The sequence below is a fragment of the Drosophila innubila genome, chromosome X (genome assembly GCF_004354385.1).
Source record: "Drosophila innubila isolate TH190305 chromosome X, UK_Dinn_1.0, whole genome shotgun sequence".
Taxonomy (NCBI): Eukaryota; Metazoa; Arthropoda; class Insecta; order Diptera; family Drosophilidae; genus Drosophila; species Drosophila innubila.
The window spans coordinates 24,788,327-24,806,021 of record NC_047626.1 but is presented as its reverse complement, the minus strand read 5'-3'; the positions used below and the strand labels follow the sequence as shown (position 1 = coordinate 24,806,021).

General features: G+C 35.8%; 3 protein-coding genes across 3 annotated transcripts; 1 reads left to right on the top strand and 2 right to left on the bottom strand.

Moving 5' to 3' along the window:
• LOC117793364 (protein O-mannosyl-transferase 2) lies at positions 1–4,943 on the top strand. Its single transcript, XM_034633673.1, has 11 exons — positions 1–198; positions 277–360; positions 419–503; positions 1,005–1,109; positions 1,181–1,289; positions 1,351–1,925; positions 2,072–2,278; positions 2,874–3,114; positions 3,174–3,322; positions 3,395–3,794; positions 4,714–4,943. The coding sequence occupies exons 1-11, from the start codon at positions 107–109 to the stop codon at positions 4,905–4,907; spliced, it is 2,241 nt and encodes a 746-aa protein (XP_034489564.1). The 5' UTR covers positions 1–106; the 3' UTR covers positions 4,908–4,943.
• Positions 4,944–5,112: 169 nt separating this feature from the next.
• Positions 5,113–7,732, bottom strand: LOC117793365. Its single transcript, XM_034633674.1, has 3 exons — positions 7,070–7,732; positions 5,638–5,949; positions 5,113–5,557 (listed from the first exon to the last, which is right to left on the bottom strand). Exons 1-3 carry the CDS (start codon positions 7,604–7,606, stop codon positions 5,147–5,149), a joined length of 1,260 nt encoding a protein of 419 aa, XP_034489565.1. The 5' UTR covers positions 7,607–7,732; the 3' UTR covers positions 5,113–5,146.
• Positions 7,733–12,931: 5,199 nt separating this feature from the next.
• LOC117791429 lies at positions 12,932–14,245 on the bottom strand. Its single transcript, XM_034631178.1, has 3 exons — positions 14,171–14,245; positions 13,809–14,105; positions 12,932–13,743 (listed from the first exon to the last, which is right to left on the bottom strand). The coding sequence occupies exons 1-3, from the start codon at positions 14,210–14,212 to the stop codon at positions 13,024–13,026; spliced, it is 1,059 nt and encodes a 352-aa protein (XP_034487069.1). The 5' UTR covers positions 14,213–14,245; the 3' UTR covers positions 12,932–13,023.
• Between the last annotated feature and the right edge of the window lie 3,450 nt (positions 14,246–17,695).

Below are 17,695 nucleotides of genomic sequence, written 5' to 3'. Positions count from 1 at the left end.
GCTAACTAACTGGCCTATCTTTGTTGACGTGTGCAACAGTTAAAATGTAAAAGACTTTAAGCTAAAATAAGATTTCATTTATATAATTTTGTTTTTGTGCTTAAATATGGTCGCAAGTGTGGTAAAAGCGCCCAAGTGTACGCGCAAAACAAAAGAATTGGCCAAAATCAAGCCTGAACAAGTGAATAATGACAATTGGTGAGCATGCGCGAAAACAAAAGACTGCAAGCAACAAACTTGATGCAACTGTTTTTTGTTTTACTTTATTATTTCTAGGCGGTGGTGGGCTTTGTTAGCCCTTGTATTTCTCATTACATTTGGTACACGTTTCTATAAGGTAACTGAACCAGATCACATTTGGTAAGTGCTTGAAAAAGTCTCTCGAAAGTCTTTGATAGTCATCAATTTACATTTGTAGCTGGGATGAGACACACTTCGGCAAAATGGGCAGCTGGTACATCAATCGCACCTTCTTCTTCGATGTGCATCCACCACTTGGCAAGGTAAGCCGTGTTTATTTATTTTTTGAAATCAATTAGCATATACATTGCCAAATATCATACTCTACCTGACCCGCGTCAAATCAGGTGAACAGACGCAAGGGTATAAAACTTACAACTGAGAGATAATTATAAATTATAATTTAAAATAAGATTTATTTTATTTTATTAATAGTTACAGTTTGAAATAAAATTATCAAATGACAACTGGAGGTATTCGACTTGCCTCAATGTATCTGTAAATTATGTATTTGGTTAAATACATTAGTAAAGATTTTAGTAAGTTTTAGGCATAGTTGTAGTGTTTAAGCTCTTGAGATTGTTTCCCGGATTAGTTTGAGTTTATTTTATTTCATTCTCTCAAAAAAATTAGTTAATTAGAAAATTAAATTAGGATTAAATATTATTAAGTAGAGTTTAAATTGTTGCATTAAATTTATTAACTTGAATTTAATAAAGGTACATCTGTCTCTGTCTTTCTATCTCTCTCTTTCGTCACAATAGATGTTGATTGGCTTATCTGGCTATTTGACGGGTTACAATGGCACCTTTCCCTTCGAGAAACCAGGTGACAAATACAATGAGACGCGTTATCAAGGCATGCGCTATGTAAGTCCTATCAAAACTTGTCTTAAGAACACTCTTTTACCACCTCTCTCTTTCTCTTTCTATTTCTGTAGTTCTGCACTACGCTGGGTGCACTGATCATGCCTATGGGTTTTGATACGGTCTACGATCTGACAAGATCCCATGAGGCGGCCTTGCTGTCGGCGGCATATCTAATCTTTGGTAAGTTAGGAGTCTCCTCGCTTTTTATACTGATACTCCTCATGTGTTGCATGCTCCTCAGATGTGGGCCTTTTGACGCTCAATCAGTATATACTCTTGGATCCGATTCTCTTGTTCTTCATGATGGGTTCGGTGTGGGGAATGGTGAAGATATCGAAAACCACCGCGGCGGGTGGTTCATATACAACACGCTGGTGGCTCTGGTTGCTACTCACCGGCACAATGCTCTCCTGCACGATCAGCGTTAAGTTTGTAGGTCTGTTTGTGGTGCTGCTGGTGGGTCTGCACACGGCCAGCGAATTGTGGCTCATATTAGGCGACCTTGGGAAGCCCATTGTGGAGACAATCAAACAGATTGCCTGTCGGGCCCTCACGCTTATTGTCTGGCCCATCATTCTCTACACGCTCTTCTTCTACATCCATCTGAAAGTCCTCAATCGCAGTGGCAATGGCGATGGTTTTTACAGCTCCGCTTTTCAGTCGCGTCTCATTGGCAACTCGTTGTACAATGCCAGCATGCCACGGGATGTGGCATATGGCGCATTGGTCACAATCAAGAATCATAAAACTGGCGGTGGATATCTCCACTCGCATTCCCATCTCTATCCCAAAGACAGCGGCGCCCGACAACAGCAGGTGAGCATACACTGTTCAAAAATATGCTCGGCATCAAGAATATTATTCTTATATATTTAATTTTTATAACAAGACAAAATAATTTTAAGCATCTTGATTCTTAACTTTCCATTATAGTGGAGTTTCTAATATTTTTCATCTTTTAGATTACGACCTATACGCACAAGGATGATAACAATATCTGGGTTATCAAGCCCTACAACAAGCAGCAGCTACCAGAGGGCCAACTTCAGCTACTCCGACACGGTGATCTCATGCGTCTGGAACATCTGGTGACCAAGCGGAATTTGCACTCACACAGCGAACCGGCTCCGATGACGAAGAAGCATCTCCAGGTCACGGGCTATGGCGAGGTAAGACATTTAGATTGCTTACATATATATTTATATATTTTTTGTTCAATTGTATTGAATAAACGTGTAGATCTTATAAACTATAGTTGCAGGAGCGCTGTTTTCTATATCCACCTAATCGTTTGCAGTCTTTATTTTCGCTTAATGTATTTAAAAATGGTTAATTTTCAAAAGTGTTATGAGTCCAGGTCAAATAAAGAAACATTAAATTAGCCAGCTGTAATTTATAGATCTGAATTCTACATTCTACATAAATATTTCTTTATTTTTGTGCTCGGTATTAGGTAATAGTACTGAATTTTGAAGGCTCAAATTAGATAAATTTGAGATCAGATTAGAGAAAATAGAAGACACAACAACAAATATTTTGTTTTTCGACTACCGAGTATCTTTCTGTCGAGCACACTCAACATTTAAGCGGAAATATATCTAAGCTCTTTATAGATTAGTGGTGTTCAGAATGTACATTTTCCAAAAAATATTTTGTGGTGTGCTTTTGGGCACCATTGTTCTAGAATCTAGATCATTTTCCTTTAAGTAAACAAAAACTTGTCCCTGCTTTTTATGCAACTAATCAACTTAACAACTTTTGCAGTTGGGCGTGGGCGATGCCAATGATGTGTGGCGTGTTCTTATTGTTGGGGGCAGGACAAATGATACCATTCACACGGTGACGTCACGCTTGATGTTCGTGCATTATCTGCAGAACTGTGCACTTACATCGAGTGGAAAACAGCTGCCCAAATGGGGATTCGAGCAGCAGGAGGTTTCCTGTAATCTGAACATACGTGATAAGAATGCCCAATGGAATGTCGAGGATAATCAGCACAAACTACGTAAGCTTCATGTTAAGGCCTAACGACAGCCTTAAATGAAATCTCACTTTCTATTGCAGTACCCAGTGTCAATTTTAGCATCTATGCTCCAGGATTCTTTGCGCGCTTCTTGGAGTCCCATGCGGTCATGTTGCAAGGCAATGCAGGACTCAAGCCCAAGGAAGGCGAAATAACCAGTCAACCCTGGCAGTGGCCCATTAACTATCGGGTGAGAATTGTTGGAAAATAATGATTTATATTATTAGTCAACCTTTCCTTTATCCTCATCCTGCTCCTCTAGGGTCAATTCTTCTCGGGCAGCAGCTATCGCATTTATTTGCTTGGCAATCCCATCATCTGGTGGAGCAATCTCATCTTTCTCCTCCTCTTCGTCAGCGTCTTTCTCTGCAATGCGATTGTGCAGCAGCGACGTGCAGGTCAAGCGGCTCTCAATCAAACCATTAGACGTTCCGAGCAGCTCCCATCGGGCACCACAGAGACCTGCAGCTGTTGCTCGGAAGCTAACCGATCTGATAAAGCCTCCTCCATTCCAAGTGAATCCTATCCGACAATGTCTCTGCAAGCAGCTGCCTGGTTGTTCATCGGCTGGCTTTTGCATTATTTACCCTTCTGGGCAATGGGTCGTGTGCTCTACTTCCATCATTACTTTCCTGCACTGATATTCAACTCTATGTTAACAGGTAAGTTTTTCTATCCATACACTCTGAAAAGATTCTCGTTTTTTGGTAGTTCTTGACCGCTTGATTATAAAATGTTATTACCTTTGGGTCCAAGGTGAATCTATAATTTATTTAATAAATTTAAAAGAGCTAGAGAGAGATAGAAAACGTTTTACGTTGTGCACTCTTCGTTTATTATTGTTTCAGCTGAAAAAAAATAAAATGTCATTGCTAAGAAAATTTTTAAAATAAATAATAATATTTTAATTCATAATTAATGTTGTTCAAAAATTAACAAAAAAATCTTTCATCATTATTAAATGTATCGGAATTCATGTATCGAGAACATGGGGTTCTAATTTGAGATCAAAAGTAGTTGTTTTGACAACTTGTTATTTTTGAGTTATACTTTACAACTTTATAACTTGACTTTTCATGTTCGAAATTTATATATATTCTCAATTAGTGAGCCAAGAAAAACCTGATAAATAAATGTTTGAGCTAATAAAATGTTAATATTAAACGGTATTTTGATTTTTGAGCAAAAAAATTCATTAGATTTCAAGAAAAAATAGAACCCAAAGAATAATTATAATTTTATGAGTTCTATTTTTTTGCCTATAAAATAATAATTATTGTTTGAGTTGTAAAATACATGTAACTCATAATTTATCATTACATTGACTTACAATAGTCAACCAATATAAACTAAAAAAACATTATTTTTTTAGAATATGTAAAACTAATATAAGTCAAACTTATTTTATGAGCTTTACTTTTTTCTCAAAAACAAACAAATTAAATTATAAAATTAGCCAATAAGTAAAAAAAATAATTATAATCATTATATTGTAATTTGTATAATGATTACTATGATTGATGTTTTCAGCTTAATACTGAATTATATTGAAATTTCTTCTATGTGTGCTTCTACTTTCAGGCATTATGTTCAATTATATAATCCGATCGCTGCCAAAGTGGCTGCAGCATGTGCTTCTCGGTGCTCTTCTTTCGGTGGTTGCCTACAGCTTTGTGCTGTTCTCCCCGCTGTCCTATGGTATGAGTGGACCACTGGCAAACGAGCCCAATTCGACCATGCATAAGCTCAAGTGGATGTCCACGTGGGAGTTCTAGAAAATGGAACAAATTAGACGCGGATTTTGGCATAGAAATAAGCATTTTTTAAGTATATTTTAATAAAAAATCAACATGCGCTTAAATTAAATACACAAAAAAAAAAAACAACTAAATTAATAGAAACATTAAAAGGAAACGAACATAAAACTTAGCAGTACGACAAAAAAATATGTTTGTAAATAGATAACCAAAATGGAAATATAAATTAAGCATTCGCATGCGAATTTGAATTCGAATCAATCGAAAATGCCCAACTCATCGAATCGTCGGAGGGCATAACGCAGGGTATCAGTGGTGCGAGGATTTGAGGAGAACATCAGTTGAACCTTCTTTTTGGCGAAATCTGAATCAGTCAGAGCCTCCAGGCTGAGGTCATAAGAGTCCTCCTTCTTCATGGTTACCATGGGCAGAAAAGCATACGATGAAAAGAATCCATAGAGTTCACGGGATCGAATCTCGTGCTGTATATCTTCATAGCTGGGCACAAATTCCGAGTGCATACGCTCTAGGCTCTCGCGCAATGAATCGTAATAGGTTTGGATGAGGAACTCACGCTTGTGGATGAGCACGTCCAGTTGGACGCTGCTGTTGAGAAAGAAATTGATATCGCAGCCGGGACTGCCAAAGAAGCTATTCTGAAAATCCACCTAAGAAGAGGAGAAAGGAATTGCATTGAATTGCATTGAATTGGAATAAAGTTGGGAAATTATTTTTGGTAGCTACTCACAAAGATGGCATCGATGGGTTTGGTGGGGAACTCATCGTGATATTTGTACATGAAATTGTTGACCCAGAGATCACCGTGATTTAGCACAGTTATTTCTCCGGGAATAGGAAGACCTGTCATAACCAGATTCTCCTTGATGTTATCGCAATGTCGATGCAATTTGGCCGTCAACTGCTCATAGCCGGGCCACTTGGCCACAACATTGGTCAACGTATTCAGCTGAAGTGTCATAAAACTAATGAATCTCTCATTGGTGCGTATATAGTTCTCATCCAGCATGCCCGTTGTGAAATGTTCCCGCACGCTGGGCTCCTGTTGATTAAAAAAGTATTAATCATTAATTAAATTAATAATCTAAGATTTACTAAATTATATATATAGATACTTAGCGTGAAAATTGAATGCACGTTGAAGTTAAAGAAAATCTCTTAAATAAAATGCTTGGAAAAATTTTAAAATATTACTAATTTCAAATATTAATAAATAAAAAATTAAAGATTAAATATAAACTGAATTAAATACATAGATACTTCGCGTAAAAATCGAATGTTGAAGTTTGAATTTAGAAAATCTCTTAAAAATACGGATTTGAAAAATTTTAAAGTATTAATAATACAAAATGAAAAATTAAATACTGAATTAAATAAATAGCTAGTTCGCGTAAAATTCAAATTGGAGATGAAGTTGCAAGTTAGAAAATCTCTTAAAAAAATGTGGATTTGAAATGTTTTAAAGTATTAATAATTAAATATATTAAAAGTTAAAAATCAATAATAAAATATGTACTGAAGTAAATACATAGACAGTTCGTGTAAAAATTAAATGGAAGTTGAAGTTGGAAGTTCGAAAATAGAAAAAATCTTAAAAAAAAAGTGAATTGGAAAAATTGTAAAATATTAATAGTTAAAAATATGAATAGCTAGAAATAAATAATTCAATAAGTAGTGAATTAAAAACGTAGATTTTTTTGCGTAAATATCGAATCGAAGATGAAGTTACAAATTAAAAAAAAAAATTTTAAGGAAATGGAGTTGAAAAATTTTAAAAACCTAATAATTAAAAATGTTAATAGTTCAAAATTAATAATTAATATGTATTGGACTAAAAAAACATAAAAATCGAAAGGAAGTTAAGAAAATTTAAAAAAATATTAAAAAAAATTAATTTAATAAAGCTTAAAAGAATAATAATAAAAAATATTAATAGTTATAAATTAAATAATCAGTCATTATCTGAATGTACTGAATTCGAATGAATCGAATGGTAGTTGTAGTTGGAAATTGGAAAATATCATCAAAAAAAATTTAATTGAAAATGGCAAAAATATTTTTCTAAAATTCAAATGGAATTATATTTAAATTTCATCTACATATACACGTATGTGTTTCTACTGTCAGTCATTATCTATTCATGTCATGTTACTTCCACTTACCTTTTCGGCCAACAGCATGGAGCTGGCATGGAATTTTCCCAATTTCTGAAGTATGACAACGCAATGCTCCTCGTTTAAGCCATTCTGTCGACTGGCTAGCTTATAGCCATACTGTGTCAGGTCATCAAAGACAATTGTCTGAATGGGCTCACGTGTTGTGTAGAAGCATTTCGCACCGAATTTCGATCCATCTCCAATGAGCACCTCCAGTTTGCCCAGCACATCAAAATAGAAGATCTTCTCGCGCAGATAGACGGCCAGTTCCTCGAGGAATTGTGTTGCCGGAGTGATTGCAATGCTTTTTACAATCAACCCCAGTTCCTCATCCAGCTGACGTTTGCTGCTTCTATATAGAGCCCTGGCCCGATAGATCTTACTGCAATAATTCTCGCCACCGCCTCCGCTCGAATCGGCGAATATTATCTTCTTAATGTCGACGCGCATGTCACGGAGGCCATCCTCGAGGGCGGCCTTGAAGAAGTCCTCGTTGAGATACTTTGGCGGTTGGTTGATACGTTTCTCAGTCTCCAGCTTCATGCTTATCCTGTCTGTAGATGTATAAACCTGTCTATATGTATATCCGCTCAAAGGACTGTCTTCAACTGCGTCGCTTGGGAAACTGTGACCACGACAGGCAACTCCTCTAAATATATTCAGATTATCGACTTTTTTTCAATACTCTTATCACAGTTAGGTCGACATTCGTGTCGACATCGGCATCCGCGGGCTTAGTCTAATACACATGATATCGCTCTACACCTATATGCTATATGTACTTACATTCATGTATATATATATATAGTCCTCATATATAGAAGAAGTAAGTATGCACTCGACAGAACTGAACTGCGTTATAAACATAATATTTGCTTATTACTTTGTCTAATAAAACGTCGAGTGGTCGCAACGCACTTAAGACTAGACAGAGACCCATAAGTAACGCCCCTAGGCAGCAGGTAAAACGACTACTTGTACACCTCGCTATATAGTACGATCCAAGCTGAATACGTATTCGTGTGCCATGGCATGCCATAGATCCAATCAAAAAATAAACATTTCAGACATTTGTACCTCCACAAGAACACACTCACACACACATACTATATAGACAGACGATCGCAACAGTCGATGCTGATTATTTTTTGTCATTTTTTGATTTCGTTGCTATACCCTAAAATTATCTCGAATGAAAATTAAGACAAATAGCCGGAACTCAGCATGGTGAAGGCACTTGCACATTGATCTAAAGATGATAATATATGGGTAGATAGATACATAAAGCTAACACTATAGATCGATATACTGATAGATATAGATGTAGGTGTAGATTCAGATATTGATATTGATGCATTATTATCTACATCTATATAAATATTTCTTTAGATATAGTCAAAGTTAAAGAGACACAGACAAAACTATACTTTTTGGTTAAGATAAGGGTAATTTAAGTTTCAGATTAACAAAGGGGCAACTTTGTAAATTTATCAGCAGTTACGTTGATTCCCTTGGCAACTTCACAGACTACCTTGAACCCAAACTTGCCGATTGAAAGCAGTTCCGAACGGCATAGTTACCAGCCAAATTGCACTTTCAATCTTATCAGGAGGCATGTCTGCAAAAGTTATCATTTAATTAGTTTTGAATTACATCAAAATAACCGAGTATTGAAGAATTGCGAATTACGAGATATGTTAGTTAAGACTGTATGATTCAAATATTAGAAACAAATATTCAAATAGTATACAAATTTAATACCACTAAAAATATGTTTTTATAAAATAGTTGAATATATAAAGCAAATAATTACTGTGAAAAGGTTATCCTGTAAACGTTAAAAGCACTCTAGGAAATTGCACACATCCGATTCGGAATGTAGTTCGTTTTCAGTTTAGGAATCCAATGAAACTCTGGTTCAGCTGTTCTACCGAAGTCTATGAAGTCTCGATTACATATTCGCATGTTCTATACCTACCAAAAATTGATGTATATATTTTATGGTACTCATTTAAGACCCTGCTGTACTCGTAGATAACCTAAAGCTCTCCCAGCGCTATGAGATGGTGGTGGCATTAACTTGATGACCTTGAAATGTTAATCTATCTTATCATGTGACAACCACGAGTAGAAGAAGGACAACAACAATCGATGCTTGCAATTACAGCAAATAATTTGTTTTGATTTGTTTCGATTGTTCCCACTGTTGCTGATATGACTTTTGTTTAAATTACTCAATGAAATGATTTTCTTTAGTCGAAATAAATAAACAATTGGAAGTTACGTCATCTGCAACCAAAGTGCAATGGGAAACGAGTTCGTGCCGCAATGTTGATCAGATATGTTAAATATATATACATATATACGAGTATACTCCACACGAGCGGGCTCTTATTCGAGAACACCATGCTCTGCACTTCTCAAACCCAGCTACGTGTTCTAACAAAGCCAACTATACGTCCGTAGAGACAGTGAGAGTGTGTTAGACAAAGATGACACTTGTTGGCGCCATGTTAAGTCAACGATCTGTGATCCGCATTCAGATCGGATCAGATGGGACACTATCAGTGTTCAGTCTGGCTGCCGTCTAGTTTCTATTTTTATTTGGACTTTAAATTCTAAACTACTACTACTATGAAATCTGTTCATCATGGGAACAGAGAAATTAGCGATAAGACCTCATCTTGACTACGTATACCTATTTATAAAACACCAATGACGTACGGCGCATTAAACTAAAAGCCCGACTGGCCTTGACAATAGTCTTGATTGCGAATTGAGTTGGGAACTGATCGTTCGCAATGTTCCTGGCATGCCGATAGCTCAAATTAGTGTCGTAAATTTGGTTCGAAACTTCGATGTTGAAAATGAAAATTCGATGGTGTAAAAAAAAACATCGGTCAGATACTTCGACGCATCGATGGTGTCCGAAGTTTTCAAAAGATTTCGGTTGTTTTTTTAAGTAATTTAATTTAAATGAAAAACTTAATAATCACTAAATGTTAATATGGCTTATATCCTATCTATTATTCAAATTTAATAAAATAATAACAGCTTGGTTTTCATAACATCGAAAATTTTGAATAATTATGGAATTAAACGACCGATGTTTTTGGCAAACTTCGATGCATCGATGAGCATCCGTACCAGCAAAAACATCGTAAAACATCACAAAAAATTTTTTCGATTCGTCGATGTTTTACTACATCACTAGCTCAAATATGCAACGCTCATTCAGGTGAGGCGGCATCAAAGAAGCGCGACGCACAGTGGTGTTAGTTTTATTATTTTTAAATATGTAGTATTACAAATCATGTTCTTAATAATAACAACAATACATATTATTTTTTGTAAGTATCATTAACTTTATAAAAAATATTTTAAGCGCGAGGATCGGTTACACTGTTTATATGCTATAAATTAATCCGCTCTAAAATCTTCAAGCATCGAGCATCAACAAATCAAATCCAAACCAAGAAAAATTCTCTTTAGTAGAGTGTGAAATAGCCTTATATAAAATATATATTGACTATACGATTTATTACAGCACAAAATGGAATAAATGATTAAGTAGTTCAAATAAAAATTTGATAAATTCTTATTGATTCTAGTTATAGGCTTAAAAATTTAGGAATCAGTCCACTATGTGGTTGATCATCATTGGGTTTTTATATAAAATGATAGATTTAGTTTTTGTTAAAGCTAGATTATGTCCTAACTGATCTAATGATTGATTCGAACATTAACTAACCATTAATATGATAAAAAGTGACATATCCGCGGGTTGAATTGATTATTATAAAGAGTGGTTATTCTACTTATTGTTTAATTGCTAATATAATCGATAAGCTTAGATCTAGATATGTTATAATTCTTGATTCTTCATAAAGAATATTTTATTTTAAAGCTAAATAAATGCACAAACAAATAAAAACAAATCGCAGCTCAAAGTCTAGAACAAAAGAACAATGATAAGGATCTCAGGTCATTTAAGTTTGTCAAAGCAAGCATTGGACATATGTACATATTGATAGATGTATGTAAGTAGGTACATATGTATATATATAAACTTACCCGATATACTAGTGACTTAGGCGTACACGTATACCTAATATATACATAGATCAGCCTTCAGGCACTTGAGAGTTGAGTTGTCTTGGCATAAATGCCAATCCAGAACAGTGCAAACATTGACAACAATTCAACTGATCAATTGAACAATACGAGTCCAAGTGGAAGTGTTTCGAATACGAGTATGTTCAGTATACATATGCCACGATAGATAATCGTTAGACAGTTGAACAGTTAGAAGTATGCCTCTATTTACTTAACAGAATGCCAGTGACTAACTACATACGTCTTCTAGCAAGTTCCAAACGATTTCGAATTGTGTCAAAACTCAAGTAGCATCGCATTATTTATTTTGTCTATGGCAATTTACACTATATAATGTATAAAATATAAGTAGTTGAAGTATCGGCATGCCGCCAGATTGCAGATAGATAGAACAACAATATATATAGACGTGCAATATGATTATATTAGAATCAATAAAAATTTAATTGCTGCGCAAAATGTGCATTAAACTTGAACTAAATTTTGAGCATTATTTGAATGAGAAACCACAAACTACAAATATTTGCAATAGGACAAAGATGTAATACTCTTGACGAAAATACGTACTTCTTATGTGGATGTTGTAGATGTATACATTATTTGATCCAGTTTTGGTATGCCCTTTAAAATGCTTTATTATATTGGTTTTCTACTGGCTATTTTATGGCTCTTCCAATGAAGCGTATATTTAAAGTTTTATTATCAATGCTACTTTCAATGCACAACATTCTCGTTGAACTATTGATACCCTCTGTTAGCGTATAGCAAGGGCATACAATGTATTAGGCACACCCCCTTGAGAATTCGTAAGGACAATAACAAAATTGTTTATCAATAATCTCCTCAAACTTGGGTACTTTGAAAAGTCTAAGGCCCGGATTTTCAATGTCTCCTTAAATTTTATAAAATAGATAAATTCAAATTTGACATCGATTTCTATACATTTTAAGCCAAAATATCTGTTGTATAGTTATCAAACCCCTTAAATAGACATTGAAAAACCGGCCCTAAGTATTCTCGCACAGTATATTATATCGATTAAACGATAGATATCGCAATCAATTTTTGTCAATGATAGAGGGCATATAATTACAATACATATATTAACAGCAACTCAAGTAATTGTTTTGCCATATAAAATATTTACATACAGGCAATAAAACTGGAACCGGTGCCGGAACCGTTAACCAACACTAACCGTTTCATTTTCAGTACATAACCGAAACCGTATGTGAAATATATTCTTTTCAAGAACCAAAACCAAAAACGTTTGTACCGGTACGGTTTCGGTACATTTTCACAAAATTATATTTTATTTTCTGTATGTATATTATATGGCTTAGTATTGAAAAATAAAAAAAATTGATTTTTTGTACCAAAACCGAAATAGAACCTTTTACTAAAATAGTTGTTGCAGGACGTACCGAAACAGATACTTATTTTCGGTTTGATTCCCTATTTACATATTATAGCTATCAGCTTTATTTGATTTTGATTTGTCTTTTTTTATTCAAAGAATTGCTAGCCATTTTTAGAACAAAATAAAAAAATTGATGAATTTTTCAATTTTTCAAAACAATTACTTGAGGAACTGCATATATGGGGATATATGTGAAACAATTACTTCAAGCAGCTTAGTTTATTGACAATAAAAGAAGCAGGCGTAATCAATTGTTATACTAATGAATCGATGTTATCGATATACGATTGATTATTGCATTTGACATGATATTAAATAATAATAATAATCAATTAAAATGGTGAACTAAAAAAAAACACTGCGCACTTGTAGCAACTGCAAGTGGCAGAGGCAAGTGGCATGTGGCAAGAGGCATGTGGCATCTTTAATGATTGTACAGTTTGTAGTTATTGCTGGCTGTGGATGGATGCCACACCTCGGTCAGCACATGATTGGGATTAATGCGCTTCCTTCCACCATTTCCATTCGATTGCGATTGTTGTCTTGAGTATCGCTTAGGATGATATTGCCATGGCTTCAGCTTTGGCTTTGGCATCGGTTGTGGTCGAGATTCGGTTTCAGCTGTTTCCGCTTCCGCTTCCGCTTGCACTTGCAACTTCTTTTGCAGAAGAAGCAGCTGCTCCCGCTCCCGCTCCCGTTCCCGCTCCTGTTTCTGCTCCTGTTCGCGCTTCTGTCGGCGAAAGCGCGCATCTTCACGCTTCGACTCCTTGGGCAGCAGCCAATGTAATGGCGGCAATGGCAACATACTGGGTATAGGCGCATCCCGATGTGGTATCACATTGTAGAATGAGGTTAGGCATTCCCGTTGCTTGCAACGATTTAACACATCCTGCAACTCATCGCTCTTCATCACATAGCTGCGCAACTCATTGCAATTGTAATGGGTCAACATGCAGTTCTCCTTGGGATCCTGGCGATGCTTGAGCAAATGAGCAGCCAACAGGACGCAGGCAATCTCCACACCAGACATTTTGGTCAGCGCTCGCTGGGAGACCAAAGGTTGACCATTTGATTGCATTATCCACTGGCAAATATTTTTGCCCAAGAGCTGCCACATCTCAGCCTCCGTGTCCGCCTGCCCGTGCTGCCCCAGAGATTGAGATTTACGTTATTGTTTATTATTTGTTGTTGCATAGTTTAAATATTCACCTGATTGGCTTGATCAAAATCCTGATAGCTTTTCCAGTTGCTGAACATTGGTTTGGTTTCCACATTCGAGGGCTGTGGCAATTTCGGATAGCACAATCGATTGCTGACAGAGAAGGGGTCATCATCAAGTGCTAAGAATTGGGCTCTTGCCTCTAAAGATTGATAAGCGTACCAATCCATTAAGTTGCTTCTTGCCAACAACTGCGACTGACAGTCAAAGTTGTTCCTCTCCTGCACCTGAATCTTGCCTTGACCTGGCATCATCTGACCCTCGGCAATCATCAGTCTTTTCAAGTGCTGCCATCAGATCAAATATTTTTATTAATTGCATAAATATTAAGTTTAAATATCCCAATACAAACCTCAATGGTAGACATTATTTTAGAATTCTCATGTGGATTCATTTTAACTCAATTTTTTACCACTCGTTTTCAAATGAATTTCACAAAGTTCACCAATTTATGAAAATTTTCTTTTTATTAACTGTCAACACTTGCCAGTAATGTTTTTTGCCAGTAATGATTTTTGACATTTGTCAGATGTCAAAAGCAAAGTTGACTTGATTTCAGATAAATCAGATTTTTCTTTAGGCAACTAAATTGAAACAGAGTTGCCTTGACAATTGGCATGTATCGATTGTGTTCAAATCTAAAAATGGTAATCCTCGTCATTCTCAAATAAAGGAACTTAAATGACTTTTTTAAACTGAATATGAATGATTTTTGTTGTTTTGGAACTAGCCAAGAGAAATCTTTTCGTAACAAGAACTGAAAAGAAATTCAATTACAATTACTCATAACAAGCTGATCAGAAATGATTTTTAGTAAATAGTAAATCAACAATTCTATAAATAAATCTTTAGTTTACAAATATATCAAATATTTGCCTGAAACTATAGATTTGTTGTGATTCCAAAATACTAACCTACCACAAAAATACAATATCAACAACATTTGATTATTTGGGACTACACTTCTCTGCCTTTGTACGAGTTGATTTATTTATTTATTTGCATACACTTAATTATGTATACACGAATATGTTTTCATTTTTCATTTATTATTGTTCATATTTGTGTATTTTTCTTTTGTCGTTTTTCTTTTCACTGATTTTATTTTATTTATTTTTTTTTTGCACTATTAAAGCTCACGTCGCCGCTTAGTTGATAAACGAACGCGCTTGGGAGCGGACCTGCCACAAAACAACAAAACAATTACAATAAAACTCGACGTTGAAAAAAATCACAGAATCGGGAAATCGAGAATCGATGGGGCTGAAATTTAAAAAGTGATAAAAGCGAATCATCAAAGTAACCTCACTAGCCCAAAAAACAAATTGAATGCAATCTTAAACTTATTCTAAATAGGTAAGTGCACACATCTAAAATATTTTAATAAATTTATGTCTTTGAAACTATATGGTATTCAATTTGATATAATATATGATGAGCGAAGTATGTATAAAAATCCCCAAAAATTCTTGTATCTTTTATCTTTCCTGAAGGCATTCATCCAGTCATACTACCCAGTTGTAGGGTATAACATGTTCCATACAAATTGTAGCTTTAAGCCTTAAAAGTTATTTACAAATTTCTTCATTATAATTTAAAAAGTCTAATGTATAATAATGATATCATGCTGAAATTCAAACATCTGCGAATCTTAACGACATGATGTAATCAAATACTTAAATATTTAACTTTCAAGAAAGTTACACACTTTGACTAATTCCCTTTAAACAAATGTGTTTACTTATGCAAATAAGGGTAAAAGCTACTGTTAACTTGTGAAGATTGATGATGGCAACAATTTAAATAGGAATTCCTGACCTTTTTAATTTCATTTGTCTAATAAATATTTAAGTTGAACATAGAATTGCACTGTTTAAATATTTACATTTCCTGACCTCAAAGTTGCTTTTTACTGGAAAATTTTTGGCCTGAACTTGCAGCTAAACTTAATTGAATCATTTTGGCCACATTTTACAATCTACAAATTGTTCACAGATAAAACTCTCCGTCTAACTCCAAGGCAAATTGAACTTAACATGAACTTTGCCATGAACATGAAAAAGTCAACGCCGAGTCATTAACTGTATTAACGCCTCTGTTATTGTTGTTCTTCTTTCTTTGTATACTCTGGCAATGTGTACTATAATTTTGTCACTAATTGTACATATGTATAACAAATAAAAGGAGGCGTGGCCGATCCCATATAATATAAATATGCCTGATCAATGCTTCGAGCTGTGGAGATATAACCATGTCCTTCTGTCCGCTCTTTTTTGTTGAAACTTGTCTCTCAGTTTCGAACTATCCTGATGAAATCTGGTTCAAGTCAGGACCTGACCGGATTGTACCACTATATCATATGACTGTCGTTAAACTATCGTTAAAAAATAAAAGTTTGGTATAAAAGTGATTGTTGTTTCTTGAGATCTATATCTAATATCGGACAACTGTCGCATACAGCTAACATGGGAACAACTTGTGAAAAATTGAAGAGTAGCAAATCTACGGTGTGCAGAATATAATCTTTGTGTCTGGTTTTGTCTGTTTATATTTGTTTGACTTCCTTATGGTATTTGCATAAAGTTGAACGATGTTTGTCTAAGCCCAAACGGTGAGCAACAACACCCGCTACCCCGCCTATCATAAAAGACTTGCCCCCTTTTTTCCACTCCACCCTGCCACTCGATGGGTATCATAAGTTAAACATGACACGGTGACACAATTAGCTGCATTCTGCGATCGTCGACACACTTTTCTCTCTCTCTCTCTCTCTCTCTGTCTCTCTCTTCTCATCTGCCGTTCATCGCAACGTCGTCTTGTTGATACTCAAGCACAAGGTGTGGTAGGTGTTTGTGTGTGTTTGTATGTGCTCCACTTTGGAGCTGAGAGAAAGGGGAGTGCAGGATGGGGGCTTTACTCATATACATAATAGATAGATATAGCGATCGTGACTCAGTGAGCGGGTATGCATTTGGCTCATGTTGTGATAAAGTCGCCGTTCGAGAAGTCTTGAAATTGAAACGCAATTGGCAATGGCATTGACAGAAGGCACCGTTCGGCTGTCTGCCTGTTGCCGCTGTTGCCGCTGCTGCTGCTGTTGCTGCTGCTTGTATCTGTATCCAATGGATGCGCATGCAAATTGTATCTGAGAACGCGACGAGTGACGCTGGCGTTCAAAAGATCGTACGTGCCCGGAGCTGCCTCGAGCGCGACTCTGACTCCACAATCGCAGACACAACAACATCTACACACACACACACACACACACACACACACACACGGGCACATGCACATGCAATGTTCAATATATTCTGTTTAGAATTTCGAGCGCAAAGCAAAAAGCGAGCAAGAAAAACAACAACAACAACAGCGACGTCTTATCAGCCGTTAAGTTCGAAGCACGCACAGCCAAGTTTCAAATCAAAGCTCGAGCAAAGTTTCACAGCATTAGAAAGCTTTTGGCAGCCTGTGCTGCACAGTGACGCACAGCCTTGCAAATTGACCGCCAAATAATGTGTTACTACAAACAGGTAAACAAAAAACACAAAACACAAAAAAAAGCTAGACATATTTAAGACAAACAGCGACACGCGCCTGCATGTCGTCATCTGCACAGTGTCCTGACGCGTTCGCTACCTGCCTTCTTTTTGCCTGCTCACTTATCAGCCACAATGGGTTTTTAATCACTTTCTAAGCATATTTTGCCTGCGCCTTGACCCGAATACTATAAATCTGCCAACATGCAGGCTGACTGGGAGTAGTTGATTCAACGTGCTGATCCTGTAAGGTTCGTTTATCAACAACGCGGATTTACCAATATTTGTGAAGATCAATAACTGACTTTAAATTATTAACTAATGATAACAAAATTTGTGAA